This window comes from Larus michahellis, chromosome 2, assembly GCF_964199755.1.
Source record: "Larus michahellis chromosome 2, bLarMic1.1, whole genome shotgun sequence".
Taxonomy (NCBI): domain Eukaryota; kingdom Metazoa; phylum Chordata; class Aves; order Charadriiformes; family Laridae; genus Larus; species Larus michahellis.
In genome coordinates this window covers 60,453,596-60,478,108 of record NC_133897.1, presented here as the reverse complement: position 1 = coordinate 60,478,108, position 24,513 = coordinate 60,453,596, and the positions used below count along the sequence as shown (strand labels likewise).

The 24,513-nt window shown below is 36.8% G+C and overlaps 1 protein-coding gene across 1 annotated transcript in view; it reads right to left on the bottom strand.

Annotated features, from left to right (window-relative positions):
- The window catches only part of CNTNAP2 (contactin associated protein 2), a 1,161,641-nt gene that overhangs the window by 397,017 nt on the left and 740,111 nt on the right, over positions 1–24,513 (bottom strand). Inside the window, exon 11 of the mRNA XM_074575643.1 lies at positions 4,883–4,989. Coding sequence (XP_074431744.1) covers positions 4,883–4,989 — 107 coding nt within the window. The remainder of the gene's footprint in view (positions 1–4,882; positions 4,990–24,513) is intronic.

The window sequence follows — 24,513 nt, the reverse complement described above, 5'->3', positions numbered from 1 at the left end:
TTGTAAAAGTGGTTTTTTCTATTCTTTAGTCACACTTTCCCCTTCCCTCTATTAAACTGTAAGAAAGTAAAAAGCTTCCATAGATGTAGTCCGTGACTTGTTACGAGAATCTCTTATTCCTGATCAAATAATGCATTAATGTGCTTGTGAAACTGCAAGGCCTTTGCCTTTTCTAAAAAATCGGTTTGAGATCACAAAGAATAACCGCGTTGTTCTCAGAACTGCCCCAATCTCCAAGGAAATGGAAAACCATACTGTGCTTGTTTGGAATGACGATATATCCATACAGTTTCTTTTTTTCTTTTTTCCCCTAAAGGTCAGAGCACATTTTTGCCAAATTATGTATTTTCTTTCTCACTATGGAACTGTTTCCTAAATTGTCGACAGGAAAATACTACTGCCGTGCCATCCTTTCCTTTCTGGACTCTAATCGTAGAGAGTCCAGTGCTTCAGGTGTTTCCTCATTTATGGAAATACAGGAAAATCAGTTTACTACAAATTAATTGTTGGAGGTCTTGCTGAAGAGCTCAGCCTATGCAGATTAAATTTGGGGTTCTGATTACTGGTTTTGGCAACAATCAGAAATCTAAATTATCACGGCTTCCACAATGCGTGTAGAATGATTCTTACTCGAAGTCTGTTTCTAGATACTATTAGGCTCATTATTAAAGCAATATATCATTTAAGGGAGAAGGTCAATATTCCTGGGAAAAATATCAATGCCCATTAGACTTCCACTGACACTTAACGTAGTTATCATTTAAAGAAAAGCTCAGTGCTTTATTCCTCATTATCTTTGAATCACGTTCCAAAATGGAGGGTAACATTTATTCACAACAAGCTATGAGGAGACAAAGCAGAGAATTCAGACGTCAAGATCCGTTACACTGAAACTAAGAATCACTGCATTGTTTCAAGTACTCGTTTTGAAAAAGAAAACTTACAGCACATTGCTGCTCTAAAAATATAAAAATTGTGTACATTCTTTCTCGACAGAGTTGCATGCTCTGCATCTTCCCATGTAATTAATGCCTCTTCTAGTGACAGAGAGTATGTAAGGTTGTATTTCTCCTACTGCTTTTACAGAACTAACAGGCAACAGATTGTGAGCTTGACGTTAGTCCCTCCTGTGGAATAAGTGAAGATCTAGAAGCAAACCCTTTCCTGTCCAATATTCTTGAAGGAGTGGGGGCTGTACACTTGTAGAAGTAAGGACAGTGTTTGTTTGAAGGTGAAATTAAAGAAGACTAGAACTTGTCTCTCATATGAGTAATAACAGCTATAATTAAGATAGACCTTGTAAGTGCAAATTGGACTTTTTTGCTACTGGAAATCATTAGGAGAAGGCAAATATGATCAAACTTGGTTCTCCTGGTTTATTCCTAAATCTAACAAAGTTTATGCATGAGATGGTAGGTAGATGCATCAGAGTCATGGTAAACTCTTCAAGTCCTTTATTATGTTTCTCTTACGTGCAGATTCTAGAGAAAGCATAAACGGAGCTATATTTTAAAAATCTGAGACAAAGAAGCTTGAATGATTATTATTTATCCTGATACACAATTTGTAAATTTATACCACTCTGTCTTAAAGAAGCTGTAAAGAGCAGGAAGCACATTAGACTTTAAAACTAGATGTATAATTCACACGAAGTGCAGCAGAGCAGTTTTACCTGAAGATCATGATGGAGATGAGAAGTAGTAAGTAAAATGGGCTGCTGTTCTCAAAGGTTCCAGGAGCCATTTACCAATAGGCTCTGGAAAAATACCACTTTAAGAACTCTGCATGGAAGGTCAGCCTTTGGCAGGCTGTAAAGGTTAATTAATCAGGGATTAAAATATAGCTGATACAATAAAGCTAGCAAGGATGTTACTTGCTGTTAATAACCCTAATAATTAATTTTTAAATAATCTTGTAAGTGTTTCATCACCGTAAATCATTATTTTTAGGTAAATACACTCATTTATCATTTAGTCTTGTGATAAAATGATAAATGGTAAAAATCTATGCTCTAGTCTGACATTTGCCAGGCCACAGCATTCACTTGGGCAGTTGTTACCTGTTCACTAAAGGAAATCTGGCAGACTTCTAGGGTATTTACCATGCAATGAGAGATACAACTTTCCAGTAGTTTTGGTTAATTCATCACAGCTCCAGGGACCCAGTTGTAGCTGGCTGAAACAAATTATTGTGGAGTAGAGACATGTTTTTCTGTGAATGGCAGCTTAAGCCTTTGACAAATAACAAGATAGTGGACACAGAGCTTGAAGATTTTGTTGTGTCTCTGAAAGATGAAAAGCCTTCCTCTAACAATGCCATATTTTGAAAAGCAAATTATTTCATGATCTTAAAATGGTAAATGTGCATAATTGTTTTACACAAATGGAGAGACAATAAGAATTTAAGTTGTTATTTCAGATTTATTATTTCGGTTTTTTCCTTCTGTAGCTGTTTATTTTATTTTTATAGTTTCTGCTACGTCTCAGCCCCAGAATACATCTCTCAATCTTTCTTGACTAACTGTTGTTTTCACTGTCACACTATAAACATACTACATGCGAAACAAAGCCATTTTGATTCACAAGGATTTCATGCGAAGATTTTTCCCTGTTTCACTTCAAGGAGTTCATACCTTGAGTTTGTCTTTGAATTTCAACTTCAAAGGAACCTTAAACTGCAATCTGAAATTCAGTCAAGGCTGCAAAGCCTTGCCTTGTTTCAGGTCAAAAGCTCAGGAAAGTGTTGAATTCCCTTACCAAAGCAAAATCAATTCACTGAAAAGAAACCTTCAGTAATACAGAATTATCTTTTTCCTTTAAGTTCAGCAAAACTCAAACTCATTACAGTCATCAGCTGTGGAGTTACAATCCCCCACTAACATGGTCTTGACTCCGACCTCTTTGAGAAATGCCCTGGTGCACCTACTGCACAAACATGCATTGAAAAAAGAAATATATAATTTACTGTAGAGTACAATAGCATTTGTTTTGTAAAATAACCTTATATTTAAGTAAAATGGTACTGAAAAAGTGCTATCTGCACTTAAACACTTTCCTATTCCACAGAATCATGACATCTGCTAAATTTTACAGCATTTCATACAACCTGCAATACTGTTTAAAATTGCTTTCAGCTATTTTTATACCACCACCAGTTATCATGCCGACTTCCCTGTAATGCTGTTGCCACAAACATCAGAACTCAGAAGCAAAGGGCAGCACCACAAGCATGTCCGAGTACACACGCACACTGCACAAGCACGAAAGGACAGACAGCGTCGGTACCATTGTAGCAGAGCTGAGACCCCAGACCTCAGGACAGTCTGCGTAACTGCAACCTTTGGCAAGCTTCAACAAATTCCCTCATTATTTGCAGCTATACCTCATAATGGAACATGCTTTGTAAAAACTGATAGCTATTGCTTGCTCAATAAAGGCAGAGTTAAAGTTGTCTCGGTTTATAGCTTGCTGCTGTAATTTTTCCTTTTCGCTCATTTTTGTGCCATTAAATTCTATACCCTAGAAAGGCAAAAGACTTGACATACTCTGACAGGATATCTATCAAGTAAATAACTTTCTGCTCACCCTCATTTTCTAAGAAAGAAGACTACTAAAAGTATAGCAACACACATGGTAAAAAGTAAAATTTTGGTCTCTTTAAACACAGAAATGAAATAATACAAAATCTTGGCCATCCATGCTAGACACTTTCTCTGAAATAAAAAAAAGTAAAGGTTCTTGAACAATGTGTCTCCAAATGACCTGGGCAGCCATAATCCCATACACTTTATCCTTTCCACACCTAAAGACAGGACAATATACTCCAAATCCCTCTTCTGATACTGCAGTCCAGCAGTGCCTTTTACTTGCCTTATTGCACTGTTTTATCCATAAAAGGAAGGTGAAAATCCTATTAAGAGAAATATTCACAGCTCCTTGGATTATTATTTCTTTCCTTTGTAATAAACGTGATTTCAGAAAAGGGATGCCATCCATTTGTCCTTGCTACTTCTCTTTGGGACTCAAGAAGAAAGCTGAACTATGTTAGGTTATCTCTTAAAAGCTCGTCTGCACACACAATTATCTTCACAAAATTTTACACAGCTGTAGTTAAGGTAAATAGTAAAGTAATATAAATTTATATCTCTATAAATCCTGGCTTCACCTGCTTAAAAGCATTTTTCCTCTCTCCTTAATATTAAGAGGTTGTTTGCAAAAGAAAAAATGGAGAAAAGTAAGGACTGAATGTTTTCTGCATCTTCTAGATATTTTAGAATACATGTCACAGATGAAAATCCCACTTTTAGCATATGAGAGAAGGAACAGAAGACACATGTTGCTGACTTGGTATACATTGTTCAGAACCGATAAAAAGAGCAACTGTACCTTTCTCTCTCCTTTCTGTGCTTTAATAGTGTAGGGCTTGTGGAGTTCATAGGAATTGTTCTTATTTGAGAAACTCATAACAACAGAATAAATAATTTGATTTTATAATGGCCAATAATCAGTATATAAACTTGCTTCAGGATTAGCAACCTAAACCAGCAGCTCTTTAGCAGTGGTTGGCAGCTCTCCACAACAGTTTAGGGCAGATTCACTATTTCCATGTAAAACTCAAGGGTGCAATTGCTGAGAATGTGGTTGCTCGGTATACCCAACTAAGACAGCTGTACTGCTTTGGTCCCTTGCATGGTGCAGCACAGCGCTATATAAATACACCCCTACGTGGATAAGATGGATTATGATTAAGTCAACATCTCCTTTCAGAAACGGTTTTAGGATCTTTAACCACCAGAGAGGAAGACTTTGACTTTTTATCTCAACCAAAACACATCAGTGTCTTCCCTACTCCATGGCAATTTAGAAACTGCAGGATGGCTTACAGTTATGACAAGTGGCGCCACTGTATCCAGTTCCATCGCAAGTGCACTTGAAGCTGTCCCACGTCTGGGTGCATTTGCCACCGTGTTCACAGTGATTGGGCACACACCTGTCAGGACGAGATGCAAAAACAGAAAGAAAAACCTAAATGAGCATCAAGATTTATACACAGCTAAATTGTGAGCTGCCCAAGCAGTGTATCATGTCCTTGTCTGGTAATTAATCCCTGTTATTTTAGGCAGATTAACAGAATTTATATCTGAACACACAACTGCACAAAAGATGATTCATCGAGGTTCTGCTGCAGCCCTTTTAAAAACAGCAAAAAAGTGCAATAAAGGTGGAATACATTCACCCATCATAAATTAGAGTTCTAAGCTACATACGACTGGTACCGAGCTGTCAAAACAAAAAGAACATCACGAGTCACACCTCCTCCTGCTGTGCAGGTGGTGTCATGCCTCAAGGACTCCAGTCCCACAACTGACTGAAAGTTAAAGAAAGAATGCCAGTGAGTTGCTATTTATCTTTCTATTGCCAGCACCGGCATAAAGCGGAGGCAGATTGCTTGCTAGCTGGGATGGAAATTACTAATGCTGCATTATTAAAGCAAACAATTGGCTTCAGTATAAAAGCTGTAAAAGTTTTCTCTTCATAGGGATTTGTGGCAAGTGTTGTTCACGTTTCTCCCACCCACCTGCTTTTCTTCTCCAGCTACACTGTTGCTGGAGAGTGGAAGGAATGCAAAAGACAAAGTGGAACAACAAAAACCAAAGTTATAGCAGAACATATATTTATTGTTTGAAATATTATCTAAATATGATTTCAAAGATTTGAGTTTGGCCAGTTTCTTTTCTATCAAAGATAGTTAAAAATGAGAATTACCATGCACTTTCACCTTTGAAACTATTAAATTTCTTTTCTTTGACAGGGCTTTGAAATATCATTTCAAAGAATCTTTTTTTTTTTCTTATTAAATTTGTTACAGTCAGACTCGGTACAGGCTCTGCATTTTTGATCAAGAACTAAAGGAGCTTTTCTTTCATGTTGAGTTGGCCAAAACTAATTTATGAACTACGCCTTTTTATTTTGACATTAAAAATGAAAATTAGAAGACCCCCTATTAGACAAACAAATTAAAATATTTTCATAAATGCATTACAAATTAAGTCTCCTGATTTCTAAGATAAATCTGAATTTCATCATATTCCCGTGATAGTTAACAATACTCTATTAAATAACACCCAAGGACAGCTTTCCTTTCCTATCTTGCAATTTACGGAAACTGAAAGTATCTGGGTGAACCCCCTACAAGCTTATGGTCTCATATCTCCTCAAGTTCCAATTAACAGCACTGGCATATGTGACTCACCTACCAAGAATAATCTATGTCATGATATGCATTAGAGACTTGAACATTGTGTGCTCACATTTAGAAAAGATTTTGGGTTTTATGCATGCCAGTACAAGTACCTCAGAATATACACGATATAGGTGTCTTACACCCTATATCAGCCCGTACTACTCAAGGCTACCCATTCTTTCTTTTTCAAAAGATCAGAAAATACTGGCTTGGTTAAAATTAGTGCTCGAAGAAATGCTCTTCTAAAGCAAGAAAAAGATCATTTAAAAATTTTGTTGCCACAGTAAAATACCGTGAAACAACCTGAGGCAATTATCACAGTTCAATAAATTATGTTTTCAACAGGGTTTAAGTGAATTAATTTAGTTTTGTAAGTGTGGCAGGATAAATGAACAGATAGAGCTGATTACTGCTATTCCCCTAATAGGTGATGACTTTCTGTTGTGTTCTCAACACAAAGGGCATATAATAGTACATTTCTAAACACTCAAATGATTAACAATTTATATGATTTCATAGCTGGTGTGTACAAGAGTAGGGAATGCAGACAGTATTGATGTTTAAAAAATAATCTCAGAAAAGTAACTTTTATTCAAGGATATAAACATCTACAAAAGTTCCTAAATCAGAATATGGTTCTGTATTTTTTCCAGCCTTCCAAAATAACTGCTTTTGATGTATCTTCTTCTTCATTTACATTTGAACACACAATACGTTAGAAGAATTTTTCCAATGACCAAACTAAACATTTTTCTATGTGAATTTTGCCAGCTATTTACATGAAGTCTCACACGTAATGCCAGCAACCATTTTCACATTTTAGTGTGGTGTAACTTACTTTTATTGTACCATAACTAGTAAAGATACTGCATTATTGACTATATAACTGAGGTAAATGACTTAATCTGGGGAAATAGGAAAAAAAGATATTTATCTGTATCATTAAATGGAGCATATTAAGTCATAAAAACAGAGATATTCAGCAAACTCCTTGATGTTAATTTTATACTTCTAGTATGATGGTTGGATTCACCTAGTCTGCATCTGCTAAACTTCTTTTTTACTCATCTGTTTTTCCCCTGTTCTTAATATGATGTAGTAAGAAATAAGGAGGAAACAATATCTTAATATTAGTGCTAACTGGAGTTCAAATCAAAGTACAGGATCATTTCCTTAAGCCCTCCCTTCACCCTCAATTTTCTGTTAGTTTATTTTATCAGATAGAATTATAATATTTATTTTCTATTTAATCCATTAGCAAACTTGTGTAACATCATCTGCTGCTCATGTGTCCATTTTTGGACAAACCTTACCCACTATAATAGAGTTTACAGGAAATTTTAGGTAACCGGAATGAAAACATTGCAAAAAAAACCTTTTTGAATTCAGTAGAGGTATCAAGACAATTATAATTTCTAACTGTTCACTCCATTATCTTTCAAACGCTTCTCTTGCTATAGAGTAATGGTAAGGTGCAAATACTGGTAAGATAGAAGGTACCTTGCCTATGTATTTCCGTATCCATCTTTCTAAGAATTTCTAAGAAATTTCTAAGAAATTTGTATTTTTAAAATTATTTAAGTATATACAATCATATAGTTTATCCACTTTGTGCTTATCATGTAGTATATACACAAAATTTATACACTCAAAACCAACGCATGCTCTATTTGCAGTTTATTTGTATTAAAAGACTCTGTAGGTAATTCCATTCCTTTGCCTCCTTTTAGGAATAAGGTTGCATTACGTTAAAAAAAACAAACTTCAAAACCGCACTTCCCTCCTGAACCAGCCTCTGAAGATAGAAGCTGCCACAAAACAAGAGAATTGGAAGTAAACTGTAAGTTCCTAGTCACCAAGTTGTGTTCCTTCCTGTTGTGGACACCTATATTTTCAGTACTGCTGCTTTCAAAATCTGGATGACTCCATTTTGAGAACTTTCTTCCTCTATAGCTCCTTCTGAAAGGCAGGTATATAACTTCATTTCTTCAAGTGTGATACACTTTCTTTTAATTTCCACCTCAAAATTTATCCATAGAGAGTTTACAGATGCTGTTTTGTCTGGTATTTTATTTGGTAACATTCACTTTGGCTTAAACAACTTTTCTTCTTTGGGATTTACATCTGATGACTTTGTAGAGATCAATCATAACTTCTCTCAGCTGTTATTCTTATGAACACAAGTCTCCTGTTGGAAAATAGATTTTCTGTTGTAGTTCTTCCTTGCAGCTCTGCTCCCCAGTTGCACTTGTTACCTAATAAGTATTCTGGAGGAGGTCTTACCAATGTTTTGTGATTTCAGACTTGATCAACATTTTTGTATTTCTTTACTGAAATTATTTTCCTTGATATATAGTATTCTTCTGACTACCTCAGAACAGTGGCTCAAAGTCATCCTGAGATTGCTCCATACATTAAATACCTTCAGTACTTTCCCATCGTTCTTGTCTTCAATCACTTCCAATCAACAAGCTCTATCTTTTTACAGAAATTCTTGTTATTGTTGTCAACAGTATTCCTCTGTGCTACAACTTCCATGGTGCAATCCAAATCTTTTTGCTTATTTTTCTAGGCTCAGTCTGTATCATCAGCACATTTGTCAAGATATTCCTAATTTTGAGTCAAGGTCGAAGCATTAAACAGCATCAGCTCCGGCACTGGTCTCTGAGCATCTCTAATCTCTCAGCCAGCTGTTAACCCATCAGTATAAATTGCGAGGCAAATTCCATTTGCCAGTTCACAACTCACTTTGCAATCCCTCTCTTAAACCTCATCTTCCCTGGTTTAGCTAATAATTTCCATCATCACAGTATATCAAATGTTTTATTGACATTTGAAAAACTAGACAGATCTATTGCATTTCTCTTGTTTGAGAAGAAACTACTGTACTTGTATCAGTGAAGGAGATCAAGTTAATACTGAACAATTCACTGTTGATAAACATCTGCTGCATTTTACTCTAACTTCCTTTTACTTCCAGGTGTTTAATTAATTACTTTTTCCTTCGTTTCTTCAAAAGCTTAGTAAGACTACTAAAGTCAGATTAATAGGTATCTAGTGATCTGGATCTCTCTCTTTCCATTTGTTAAATTACATGAGGTTAACTCTGAAGCCTAAAAATACAATACCATGCTTTGTTTTGTTTTGTTTTGGGTTTTTTTAGGGCAGCAGTATGACATGTTGGTATTATGAAACAGGGCTGTCTTCCCAATTATTATCTAATTAGTTTTGGTGTATTCCTAGTGCCTTGCTACTCTGTTATTGTCCTAAGTAATTGCTATTCCTTCATATCTTTGTTATTTGCTGATTCATTAGCAATATTTAATCTGAGGAATGTTGCTAATATTCCTCCATAATAAGTGGTATAGATATTTTTGCCTTGCTTTCAGCTGTAGTAGGAGCCAACTCATAGACTTTCACCTCTATTATCTTAAATATTGTAACTGTATCCTCTAGAATAGGGTTTTTTTCCCAGTCCTCCACAAGACAGACCAAAGAAATAGACCAAATTTCCATTCCTAAATAAAACCCATGCCATTCCATTCCTTTCTTGCTGATGTTCAACAATGCCCTCCTCATTAGAAGTATATACGTTATTTCTCTAAACCACAACTTGGAAAAACTGGCCTCTTTTTCACTTTACCCGTAGTCAACTCTGGTTAAAGTTATTCGTAACAAATCTGTTTTAATCAGCTGCCTATGTTTCAAAACTACAGATTGCAACTCTGATCTTCCAGCAGGATGAGGGAAAACTGTATGTTAAACTTTCTTCCTTGCTGTCTGCCCAGATATACTTTGCAAGGAATACAAATGGTCTATCCATGCACTGAAGGTTCAGTATTGCCTGAAGCTTTACCGTTTCCTCAGAGGTGCTATATACAAACATCTAGTAAACCACTCAGCTTCTCCCCAACCCTAGACTGTCCGAGAGAGAAAACTGGGAACAGGATGCTCACATAGTCTGCAGCAAACATTTTTTTTTCCCAAATGCGTCTTTGGAGTAACCAAGAACATGCTGTGGTTCAGACGTATTATTTTATTGTCGATCAGGCTATTTTCACCTGCTGTCTTTACTAAGGGTCTTTCCCCCATCACATGAGTGAATATACAGATGTCAGATCATAGGGAATGGTCTGTGAGTCCCAAGGAAATATGGCAACCAGGAGCAGAATGAGATATCTGGCCTACGCGCCCCTGTCTCTGCCAGAAACGTGGGGAACTGCCTGGACCAAATGAATTAGGACTGATTATGAGGTGTTTCTTCTGCATGAAGATATGAAACTGGGAGAGGCTGCTCTTTTCAGGATTGTAGATTATGAACAGAAAATATCTGGAGAAACTAGACTGAAATAGAAGACATTTAATACAACTAGAGCATGTGACGAGTCCAACACTGAGGTAGGAATGACCAGGCCTTGGTGGGAAGAGTCTGGCCAAATAGCAATTATGCAAAAAGGGATCTGGGGAATTCCACATACAGTACAGTGATCCTAAGTCAACCCACCATTCTATTGCCAACAAGAAAAAACAAAAAAAAAAAAGAAGAAAAAGACAGGGATCTCATAATGTGGGTAAAAGCAGGAGAGTGATATTAATGACCCATGAAGAAAACCTCACACCCTATTCTGCAGAAGTGAGCAATGGCTGATTTTCAACTGTACAAAAAGTTGCTGGAAACAGGAAGCCTACGAACTGTTATAAATGCACAAAGGGAACGGGCACAGAACCAATGAGGCTCATGAGTAGTAAAAGGTATTTTAAGAACAACCCAAAATAACACATATCAGGAATGACTTAAGCATGTTTGGTCCTGCCCGAAGGCAGGAGAAAGGCCTCAGAGACCTCTCCAGACTCCTTTCTAATCCAGATATTTTCACATCCCATAGGAAACAGAAAGCATTTCTTTCAATCTCTTAATTTCTCATTATGTAACTATATTTTCTTAGTGTGGTGACTATGCTATTTAACGTCTCTAAGCCAACAGGTTTTTGTCACTACCTCAGTCTTTTTAGAGGACTATACCCTCCAGGACAGGGGCATTTAATACATTAACTAGGTTCCCCAGGCAAATTGTGCCCAAGGTATAGAGTAACTAACTCTAACTCTTAGGTTTACCTAGAGTTCATTTGAGCAGGAAGATAAAAAGTTATTTTGTGCAGGAAGCCAAATGTTCAGATGGCTATACACAGACTGTTAAAGTCCCTCAGGACTGAAGAACCATCACAAATCTCACTATTCTCCACTGTATAACACAGACTTTTCCCTTTGTTCCCCACCTCTTCCTTTCCTTTCCTGCTTCCCCTTCACACCTCCCATCTCTAGCATAAGTGCAAAACACACCTTGTGTGTAGATATAACCTAAATATAAACTAACTCCCTCTATGCATAAATTAGAAAGAACCAAGCCAAGAAACACCACCAAAACAAAATATTCACCTATGCAATTACTCTTCCACCTGAGAGGTCAAAAGGAAGGAGTGAACTACACACGAGATATTTGACACCTATTTCCCGCTACTGAACTGAAAAGAACTCAAATGCTAGTGATAATGACAGCATGAACATTTCTGTAGAGCAGAACAAAATGTTAAAGGCTTTTTGCAATGGAAAATAAGCTGGGTTGAATTACTCTTAACATGAATTTCAATCTTTTCCTTCTCATGATCAAATCCCTGCCTATCCTTGCTCCTGCTCCCACGTCAACTCTCATTTCTCTCCCAAATGGTTTCTGTTCTGCTTTTTTTGTCCATTTCTCTGCCTCAGAACTAACCATCATCAGTTTTGAATGGTCTTAGAGTATTTTCCATTAGTTGTCCTTTTTATCGCCTCCAAACATCTCTTTAAAATCCATACCCTTTATTACCATTTCTTGCAAAGATTCTTAAAAATGCATACTGCTAGCCTTGTTGAATATGATGTTCTGTCTCTATCTACCTTCATTCACACCCCCACAAAAACTATTAAGACGTGTTTAAAATTTAACCTTTTTGTACTCTATGGGGTTACCTAACTGCTCAAGAAGACCATGACAGATTAGGTCTATGAAACAACATAAAAGGAAAGGAAAAAAATTCAAAAAGCAATAAATAATGCTTTCAGCTGGTAGTCTGAATCACTAAATATATGTAGCTTACTTAAAAGACCTAAAACTAGTGACAAACTAGTGTTTGTAAACTAGTCTGTAAACAGACAAAACTGTAAACTAGTGACAAAATCACAAAAATATTCTAAATGCATGCTTCTGTTTCCAGTGATATTGATCTTAAATGAGCAACAGAACACATTCCTCTCATCATGGTAAAAGCAGTACTGAACAATAAGCCAAGCCAATTAAGGACACATTGCTATTGCAGAATCCTACTGTACCAACATCAGACTAAAATTACGCATTCCATAGAGAGTCCCTGATTTTCAGAGTGTCCTAAATAAAAGTAAAAACAGCTAACCTGACCTTTAAGATTCTTTCTTATTTCTTTCAATGTAACAAGTGTTTAAAGTGACTTTGAGATCTTCAGTAACAGGATTTCGATCTCATATGCAAGGCAACACAAAGGGCAGATGGGAAGGCCTGTAAAATTAATTCAGATTCACAATAATTCCCAAACTAGTTTCATTTGCTGCTGACTTCTAACCAAATTGTGCACAGATGCATTTAATTAACAATGGCAGAACTAAACAATCCTTCCTGATCCAAGAAGGACTTAGCCTTTCCTTATCACTTACTGTAATACAAGGCCTTCATATTTCTTTGGTGGACATTATCAAACTTGTTCTGTCATGAGATCAAAACAAAATGCTTGGCACTTTTAAAGACTGTGATTTACAAAGAGCAAATCAATATTAAAATATGCAGTGACATTTTGTTAAACAAAGTTCCTTTAGGGCATATTCCTAGAAAAGGCTGCCAAACAGTTTTTCAGTGTTATCTTCAGACCAGTAAGGTGCTATTCTAAGCTGTTTGCATTAGAATGATTGATGAAGGACTAATGTATAAAGAAAAATACCGCAGTTAACTCATTTGGATTAAGTAATCCTCTTGGATTTATGCAGTTTTTATTTTGTATGTGACAACGTAGAAACTTATTATTCCCTTCTTTTCGAGTGTTTTTAATTTTCAGAGCACTTCACAAATTAGCTCCTTAAAATGAAATTATGCTTGTTCCACTTTGGCAATTGCAGGAGCTGGACAACCAATTTTTCCACATTTGTTACAGAAAACCTGCTGCACCTGTTATGCATAATCTAGGATCTACGGTGGCTGATGGCTGAACATCTACTTCTGTCCAACCCGAACTGTTGCCACTTCTGCTGAAGCAAAGCAGGGGAGGGTGAATCTACTGCAGCGGCTAACAAGAGGGCTTTTCCCAGCCCCGGTATTCCTTCTGTCAGTTCCTAGCAATTGCTTCATGTTAACAGGAGACCAGCTCTGTGTGGAGCTGTGGCAGGAGGAAATGGTGTATTGGGCAGCACTTGTTTAGTCCATCTCCTGTTTTGTCCATCTCCTCTGGGGTGGGGCTGGGGGGAACAACAAGATAAACTGAGTGGAGAGGGCCCACAGGCTACATTCAGTCCCCAGGCTGTAAAATAGACTATGCTGTGATAATCTTACAGAGGCAGAGGATAAACCCACAAATTCATAAATAAACAAATCAGGCTGGATTAAAAAGACAATTTCTGTTGCACAATGTTTTAGTCGGCAAACTCAGGGCCAGGTCTTCAGCTGGTGTAAATAAGAACATCTGAATCCATCTTAAATAGTATCATAAGTCTGTTAAATGGGTTAAAACAAAAGGAAGAATAAAATGTTAAGAAAGGCCAACTATTAAATGTGATCTATCTCTAATGGGGTTTTGTTTAACTTTTTTCATCATCCTGTGAAGAGCTTTGCCTAGTCAGTAACCAGGTTAAGGATTTCTAAAGCAGATGACAGCTGCTCTGCATAACATTTTTTTTTTGGATTGGTATATTTGAGCTTATTATTTAGACAAATATGCAGAAGAAGTATCAGTTAGTCACTAACCTAACTGTGCCAACATGGCGCAATTCAGCCCTCTTGGGGATATGAGAAGATGTGTTAAGCACCAAGAATCCCCAGAAGAATCTCATGGTATTTAGTCACTAGGTTTCTGAAGAAATCTTTAAACCTTTTCAAGTATTGTGCTGTCCAAAATCTGACTGGATTAATTTTGTATTCATGTAATCACCTCTCTTTTGTTGTTTCAAGTAGGTAAAGAAGAACATATTGGCTGGGCTTGAGAACAAACCGTAAAATTGATTCTTTGGTGTCTTTTTAATTATTTATTGCTTATGCATTTTACAGCTTGAATCAAATACAGCTCCTGAGATTTTATGACATCAACTTCACTTTGTAATCCATGTCAGACATTTGGAGAAGGTTTCTCTTGTTCTTTAGAAGACTATCATTATCAGAGCACATAGACCAGTGAGCAGCCTATATAATACAGAACAGTGACTACTATCTTCCCCTCTAATAAACACGAGTGATCATGCATTGAATCACGAGGCAAATACAGAAGTTTATAGAGCTTTGTTTTAAATGAGTTTACTCCTAAATTTATCTTTTGGGGAATAAAGAAACTAATAATTAGAAATCTTTATGTTTCTTCCCATAATGTAAAGAATTACTCAGTAATAAAGATGATTATACAACTGATGGGTGATTTTGTACTAAAAGCCCCTTGCTGTGTCAATCAAAACTGGGCATGGGCTGCCATAGCCCTTGGCTATGACACTCCTCCACTCCTTGGTACACACCATTACAGATCTTATCTTTTGCATTACTTCTTTTGGTCCCTAGTGTCTTCATCAGGGACAACAGGCATCTCATGCGGATCTTCAAATAGGTGACAAAAATCCTGATGCATCATATGCAAAAAGCATAACCTATTTAATTATGTCTTGCTTTGCAAATTTATAGCATATGAATCACCTTGATGGTCATACAGCTATAAGATGCCACCAACTGCTATTGATATAAGTATGGCCTTGGCTCAGCATCCTATTTTACTAGTCTGGCCATAATGAGATGGAGCTGTATTTCGTAAGGGGTACGTTTTGAGTTGAACATATTGCAAGTCAATGTCCCAACTGTTATTATGGCATTGCGGTTTACAGGGAATTTGAGGTAATATATGATGTAGCACTACTAAAATGATGCCGATCTTGTAAAGTGCCTAAATGATTTTATTTAAAAATACTACACAATGGTGGTACTTGTAAAAAACTCGCAACCATGAGTGGACGTTTACCTGCCTGCAATGAATGACTTGTGATTCACCTAAAACACCATCTTTTCATATTTTACTCTTTATCTTCATTACTGTCAGATATTTGGCCACATCCTTCACTGTGATAGACTTGATCTGGAAGCTTCCCTAGTAGATCAATTATCTTACAAGTACTGATTTGGAGGTAAAGCTAGGATAAGTCCTGATGTCTTGACAGAAACTGTGGATCTTGCATTAACGTTTGGATGATACATTGTTAATTCCAATGAATGGTTCCAGTAACCATATGACTGGAAGAGTCTGCTCTGTAAATGTTCTAGAAAACACTTTCTGCCGAAATAGTGAAGATTTTTCCCCTTCAAAACAAAAACATAGTCTTGGCAGTAAAGCAAAACACATAGTCTATGCAACGAAGCAAACATGAAATGGAATTTAATGCTTCTGAGACATTTATTAATGACAACTTGTATAAATGCCAGTTTCATTATTAAATCCCTTGCAGAACACATAAGTCAAAGACACTCATTTCTCCTGCCTCTGAGAGAAATTGAAACCTTCCTTTTTTCTCAGTAGAACAAAAATAAACCTACCAAGACTTTTAGTTATCCCACTGTACCACAGAGGAGCTGCTGAGGTCAGTATGCTTTTCTTGCTGTGTATCCTTGCAGATTCCTAGTTTGCTAAATATTGGCAAGGACATACAGACTAGGTTGTCTGAGTCATGAGTTGAAATTTGAATTGGATCAACCACGAATGAATCAGATGTAGATGGCATTAACACATGGTTTATTTATATTATATTTTCCCTGAGCTGACCCATACAACGACAAACCTTAATGATGTGTGTTCATCATTCATTAGAGGCAATGTAATGTGCATATTCACTTGTAACCCTTTCCCCTTTTCTATTCACGTTTCTCATGTTTTTGGTTTGCAAGATTTTTGTGTCAGAAAAAGGATTTTAATTTATATTTGCACAGGATGTTATCACAGTGGAACCTCCTCCTTCTTATCATTGCAGCCATCAGAAACAACGATAAAAAATAGTAACACAGAAATGAGTTATCTTTTTACACTACACTACTCTCCTCCAGATTATCATGGAACACATATCACTTGCTAAAATCTACACAATCTGCTTTTACTCCTTTATTGTGATGATTTTGACATCTACCACAAACAGCAACGTGCTCAGCTAAAATATCACGTATCAAGTATGAAGCATATATGTTCAACTGACTTATCCCCTTGTCCTTTGTGTGTGTCCTTAGTGTACATTAGTATTTTATTATTTTATAGAAGCCCTAAAACATTTTTATAAATTGCAATATAATGAGTGTTGTACTCTAAAGACATCAAAAGCAAGGATGTGCCAATGAATTAGCAGCTCTGCTGCAATGCAGTCACAGCTCTGTGATAAATATACTAATACAATGCTCTACTCACAACCTATTATTCAATACATTTTCAGTTTGCTGAAAACAGATATGTACAGTAAGTAATAAACAATTCATTTATTACCTAGAACTTGTGCAATGAACTGTTTTGAAGCCAGAAGCCTTACTGTTGAAGTAATAAATAGGTGTGAGTACACGCACATACGTGCATGTGTGTTCACACACCTACATTCAATATGCATTGACATAAATACACGCATGCTTTTTCCAAGAATGATGACAATTTCAAGCTTCTGAAAATGGGCAGCACTTTCAAGAAAACAATTCATATTAAGAGCAAAACTGTTTTTAAGGAAAATGTAACAATGAGGATACAACTGGTTTAATAACATGTACTTGACTGTAAAAATTGTAATGACACGATCCCGGTATGCTTAATTTTAATTACAAATAGCTCATTGCTGGGAATCTATTATTCTAATTAAATAGTCTTGTGATTGCCCTATAGAAAAATTGATAGACTATAATTTAGAGTAGTTTAAAGGCTCTTGATTCTATTTTTCTGCTTTTCAAGCATTGCAATTTGGGCACCATAGTTCAGTCTCTGTCAGTATTTCAGTTTATTATAAGCTTTGATTTCTCAAGGGTTTATTTTTCAGTTACAAAAATTTACTCTCGAAATTCAGCACACAAAGCATAAGCCAGAAAGGAAATAAATAGTAGCATACTGCCAGCACTGGTTCTGAAACAGCTCGTGCAACTGGCTCATGAACTTAGTATTCCAGGAGAGTAAGGACAGGCTGGTAGATAGTTTTAGAGGTTTTATTTTAAACAGAAGAAGAAAAGAAGGAAAAATCCCTACGCTACATTTTGCTTTTGCTTTTCAGACAGTTTGTCATGAAATTTTTGACACTTCTTGAAACAGACTGTTCAGAGGAAAGGGCCAGTTTTGATTAATATCTCAACTCAAACAAAAGTTGGAAAAGATGTTGAAATTCTTGAAATGTGTCATTTGACATGTTCAAAATTTAGTTTAAAATAATTTTTCATTTTGAAATGTAAGTTAAAATACACTAGATGGATGACACTCTACTAAGCCAAGTAATAACACCTTCCAACTCTCTATTTCAAGTTGAAAGTATAGTTTCAAATATTTTCCTGAGGCAGTAATGGGTTGGAGCAGTTGAGTGGGTCAATATGCAAGAAAATTGTTGAAGGAACCTGTGCAGCTTTGACAGGTGCACTTATAGCTGAACTAGGAATAAGAAGGTAACCTGAAAGTCAGTAGATCTGATATGGGAGCAATCTTAACTGGTTGTGCACCACTGGGTGCATCAATGCTGACTAAGAAATTTAACAGGAAAAAAAAGAAAATCAGATACAGAGAGAAACTGTGTGTAGAAGACAAAACTGTGTGAGAAAAAAATGTTTAATCGTAAGTGTGAGCACTGCTGGGGGAATCAAACTGTTAGAAACACAGAAATCGGAGGGCTGCTCAAAGCAAGACAGTAAGGAAACAACACAGACTCCAAGCAGGACAGGAAAGAGATGAACTACTGCAACCTGAAGTGCCATTCTTCACATTATGCATGTATCTTTGGATAAGACTGAAAAAGATGGTCAATGCACTAACTTAAGTAATATGGTTTCTCAAAAGTCATTCAGAGGCTGCACATAAACGGTAGATTTAGTCTCTTCAGTATTAACTGAAATCTGCTGTTTTCTTGGAGAGGAACTATAAGAGGATAGCTCTGCATAACAGTACAGAACACTCACTCTGTAAAGACATAAGGAATATAAAGAGAAATGTGAGGCATGTCAGATTGAAGTAACCTTTGGGACAGACCATAGTTTTGTAAAAATGTTTAAAGCTGAGGAGAATGATAAAGCCAGGATGTAGAAACAAGATATCCTGGCAAAGGCTGTAAATTGCTTACAACAGCAATTGCTGCACAAGTATCAAGCATGCAAAAATTCAGAGGACTGGCATTAGTCATTTAAGAGACCTCTTGCCTGGACCAATGAAATCACTGTTGTGGGAAGCATGAAACAATTTAACCAATCCATGTCAGGATGCTCTCACTTGCATAACTGCACTGAAAAAGATCTCTTTTTTGCTGTTTTTAATTTTATATTTTTTTTAACTGAAGGTGTTCTGACTGTTTCATGGGTACCTGCTATGGCCTTACATTTACCTTATATCCAGAGATGTGGTGCCATATGTACAAAAGAAGAAGGAACTGTGGTCACTGTTGCAAAAACGGTAAATCTTTTCACTGTTTACCTATTTACAAAGTGCCAGCTATATGATAAACTTATTGTTTAAACTTAAAAGTTTCTGCTTTATGTTCAATATTAGTGAGATAAAACATATCCACTTACAAAGTATTAATCACTACATGCACAGGTATTCTAAAGATGTCGTCTTAATTTCTTTAGAGTTTTTTGCAAGGCACGCGACTGATCAAGTAAAATTAAATCACCAACCATCACTATTTACATTTCAATACAATATGGACACAAATACTAAGATTAATGTAATGTAAGATTAAAGTAGCTAATGGTATGCATTACTAAAATAATCCAAGATGAATGATAAGTAAATAAGACCATTATTATACACACAATGTGGACCTTGCAGCAATGAAAGGCTTATTAAATCCTTGAGATGATATCTGGTTATTTGCCTTTCGGTAGAAGAGTCTTCCTCAGTCTTTTGTTCACTATAAAACATAAATTAAACAGAATGGATAACTAACTGGTTTAGTTTATTATCCTTAAGCAAACAGGCTGTCTGTTTCATTAATGGCTTTACTTACAAACACTTTTTATTTCTCCTAAAATTTTACTCTGTCTAGGCAGTGCTCGCCCCTTAACTTTAGCTTGGTGAAAACAAGTCAGCAATCCAGGCTGCTTCATCTGCCTGTTATACAGGATATTGGAAAGAAATGCTGAAACGACATCTTCCTGTGGTCAAGTCTTTGTTACTGAATGTTGATGATATCAAGAGCGTTGCAGCTCTTCCCTCTTTCCCGAATGATCTGCTTACATTTATGGGCAGCAGGTAATGCAGGAGTGATCGGTGCAGAGAAGGGGTATCCCAGATGTTCAGTCATGCCTATGCTGAGCTGTCGTTATAAAATAATAAATAAGGTGAGCTGTAACAAAAGGTCTCAGTTGCAATAACCTCTGGTCAAGCACCACAGGCATGCATACATGACCCTTTCTTTACCCCCTTACTTCTCCTAAAACGTGTTCACTCCATACTTTCAGTCTCATGTGAAAATGTACCCCACGTTCTTTCCATTTTTTTCTCCTGACCTGACTTGATTTCCAAATATACTGCTCTGTTCCCATTCTCCAGATTCTGAAGAAGTCCTGTTTTCTCCTGCTCTCCTAGTTGGAGTCCTGGTGAACATTAAAAATACTAGCAGTGTATCTAGACAACTTGTTATGTTACTCCAGGTGTGCTATTACCATCAGATATACATCTCTTTTTTCTACCTGTTACTGCTATGAATATTCATGATCAGACAAAGGAATCCTGAATAATGTCATAAAAATCTTTGTGGAACCCAAAATTTGATTAATGTCATTGAATGCTTGTATTTACAGAGTGTCCTCAGATATGCATAATTTACTCATGTCCTTGGAGTAAAGGAGCAAGCGTACATGTGGATTAAGACTTAGAGTGCTAATGCTCAGGATGTAGCCTGAGTACTAGTGTTCTGCTGTAGCCAGAAAAAGTGTTTCTGGATCAAGGACAAAGCAAACCCTATGAATCAGCATCTACAAACCTGACCTGGTGAAATTAAACTAGGGTTTTGTTATTTAAGTGAATTTGTCCAACACAAATAAGCCAATAAAGCTTTGAAAGCCTCTTGTGGAATCCACAGTCATTGTATAACACTTTGCTGAAATGGGATTTCTGAGATAGGTTCCCTGGTAGGTGCCTGTGGTTCCTGTTTTTGCTGAACAAGGACCTACATCCAGCTCTGCAAAACAAAGCTGAAACAGCAAATAAGGCAAGCTTTCCGTTCTACAGAGATAACTCAGAAAATGGTTCATATCAAAAGGAAATGTTCCAAGTTTGGAAAAAAATACTTTATATTATCTTCCTGTAGCAATTGTACATTTCAGTGTTTTGTGGTAAGATATTTTTATTTGCTTTCCAGTGTTCAGATATGGAGCACGGAAATCAAGGTCATACCGAGTAGTTTCATACTGTGGCATGGTACAGCCATTCTTTACATTTCTCAATATAAAATTATGAAATAAATTATACTAAAAAATGATGATGAATCAAGATCTGCTAAACAGTCTGCACTTAATTCTTAGACTTTCATAAACCTTGATTGTGGTGGATGGCTCTCCACCTTAGAAATCAGGGATTTGACCAACCTACGTCAAACCCACTTAAGAAGAATTCATCGTAGTTTAACTGAGCCCATCTACAATGGATGATAAGTTTAAAGCTTCAATTCAGAAATACAGTAAACTAAGACTTAATAAATAGTGATTACTATACCTCTAATACTTCAAAACAAAAAAACAAAGAGCAATGAACAGTGGAACAAGTGTTCAAGTGGTAACTTGCATGGCTTTCTGTTCCAATCTATTAGATACCACATCAAACTTGCCAAACAATACTTAAAATGTGAATCGCGTTTTCAAAATACTATCAGTGGTACTCAGAATTAACTTATTAGAATAACTTATACGAGTTTGCTCATCTTTGACTTTTTCCCGAAAAATGGAGAGACTCTTAAAAGTCATAGCCATTTATTTTTGAATAGTGGTTATCATCTTAATACTTTAAATAGACCACGTGTTTCTTCAAGCTATCTCATAAGTGAACAAGTGTTATCCCTTATTTATACAGTATTCTATAGCAAAGGACTGAAGTGTGACTTCCTTTTATCACAGTGGAGCAACTTCTGCTGCCAGACACACGTGCAGAGCTCCAGGTGCAGACAGCCAAAGGAATCAGCACAAAGGACTCACCTGGTAACTTAAGGCCAGGGCACAACTAAGCTGAACTGATTCATGTTATACAAACAAAAGCACACTTTGAAGTTAAAGTGACAGAATAACAAAACAAAAATCAATCCGATACTGTTTCCCTTAAAGCAAATGTCAGTTTTGCATCAGTGTTTAATGGTAACAGGGCCAGGCTGAAACTGCTACCAGGTCTAGAAAACTTGGAACGCATACTTCTACTGCTCTTGATGATGTATAAAGTTTAATACTTAATGTTTTGTTCAGAATTTAAAAAATGGCATGGGAATTATCAGAAAATGGAGAAATTTAAGTTTGTTAGATATGCATGTCTTTTAATGAGGAGTATTACTGTATATACTTTCAACCATGAGTTACACTGTGACTGGGCTACTTCATACCTTCAAAGAGGTATTTTACCAGACAAATACTGAAAAATATGGGGTTTAGCTACTCTGTCAGAAGAAATGTTATATTATTTAGGCTTTGACAAAACTCCGTCTGTATACAGTTATTGCACAGATACCTAGTTCAAGAGCTGCATGTATATCTGATAAATAAAAAAGTAGATGCAATTAGAAATAATATCATTATGTGGAAACATCATTCTTTGTCTTTAATTTCCATATACAGATGTAGAGCTAAAATCCTGAAGTGTGAATGTGTGGGAAGAATAAATGCAATGTTTAGCCCACAGAACGCCTTTTGGTTCTTCACGACGGCTTGTGGGGGCAGTGTGCACATCACTGGAAAGCACTTAAGTATCCATGCTCTGGATTTATTTGATTTATAGTATGCTAAAAATAAATGTCCAGATATCTTCCAAAAGTGTTTACCCTAAATTTATCTGTTCCTTCACAGGTCTTCTTGCTCCTTTCCTTAACTTTCCTTCTTTTACACTTTGCTGTTGGGGGGAAAGACAGAGGGAAGCGAACCAGAAGGTGATGCTGGATGCACAGATTACTGTCTCATTTAGAGCTCTTAAGTGGTATCAATGGGATGCAATGGATGTGGCCACCTTTCGCTTGTCCCTTTGTGCAGTACTGTCTGTCTGTGCAAAATACTTGTTAAGTGACAGTAGAGAATCAGGGTGACCTTACTGGCATTGTTTGGTAACAAACACAGTTTAAGAAATGTGTAGCTCCTTTCCTTTGCCCCTGCAATGGCTTTAATTCTAGCTTTTTAGATGGTTACTTTAAAACACAGTTTATTTCAGCAATTGGGTTTAAAGCTTTATCCTTTACGAACTGTAAGAATCACGACCAGAACTGCAGAAGTGGAAATGAGCTGTGTCAATCAGAGCTTCCACCAAAGAAAACCAATCTTGTAACTACAATGCTAGGTTCCTGATTTTAGAGTATGATAATCTAGCAGTGCCCATGTTAGTCTGATTCTCTTGTGAGCCACTTCCTTTCATTATACTAAAAGACTCTTAGCAGTTTTGGGTCCTCACAGCACTGTCAAACACATAAAAGCCAAACCTTCACAACATGTTACAGATCAGAAGAGATAAATCAGCTACCAAAACATGCTTGAAGTTTTGTAAGTTACTCAAAAAGATCTTTATAGTGAGTCACCAGTCTCGCAAAGATAGGTCACATTTAAATTATGAACTAATGCATTATTTATGTTGGAAAGATTGTAGCTCTGAAATCACAGCTACAAACAGGAGAAAGGTCTACGCAAGAGCAGTGGAATTATACTGCAATTTGCTCAGCTACAAAGATAAATTATTTCTAAGCAATATATATCATAAAATAGTGGTGCTATACAAATAAGCTGTCCCTGAATTATAGTGCAACAGGACAAAATCCTACCAATTTCAGTGAAAAACTGAGTGTGGTTTACGAGATAATGACAGTCCGCACAGACAGAAGAATACATGGTTCCCAGTGGGCTACAAACTACAATTTAAACCAGAAGCTCCACTGACAAAACTGACTGCTAGAATTCTGAAGAAAGAGTCATAAAACCACGAAATAAAAATATTAGGCATTATCAGGTTTAAATTGGAAAATCTATGATGTAGGAAAAGTAAGTTTATCATGCACGATGAGAAAGAATACTAGTGAGCATGTGATCTAGAAAAAGACGAGTAACAAAGTTAAAGAGAATTTTCCTCTAAAATAACATTTTCCCACCCTCCCACCCTGCCACAAGCTGTCACTTTTCCAGGCTGAACAGTCCCAGCTCTCAGCCTCTCCTCATAGGAGAGGTGTTCCAGTCCCTTAATCATATTAGTGGCCCTTTGCTGGACTCTCTCCAGTATGTCCATGACTCTCTTGTACTGGGGAGCCCAGAACTGGACACAATACTCCAGATGTGGCCTCACCAGTGCTGAACAAAGGGGAAGGATCACCTCCCTCACCCTGCTGGCAATACTCCGCCTAATGCAGCCCAGCATACTGCTGACCTCCTTTGCCACAAGGATGCATTGCTGAGTCATGGTCAGCTTAGTGTCCACCAGGACCACCAGGGCATTTTCTGCAAAGCTGCTTTTCAGCTAGTCAGCCTCCAGCGTTTATTGGTGCATGGGGTTAATTCACACCAGGTTCAGGTCTTCTCATTTACCTTTGTTGAACCTCATAAGGTTCCTGTCAGCCCATTTCTCCAGCGTTCTGAGGTCC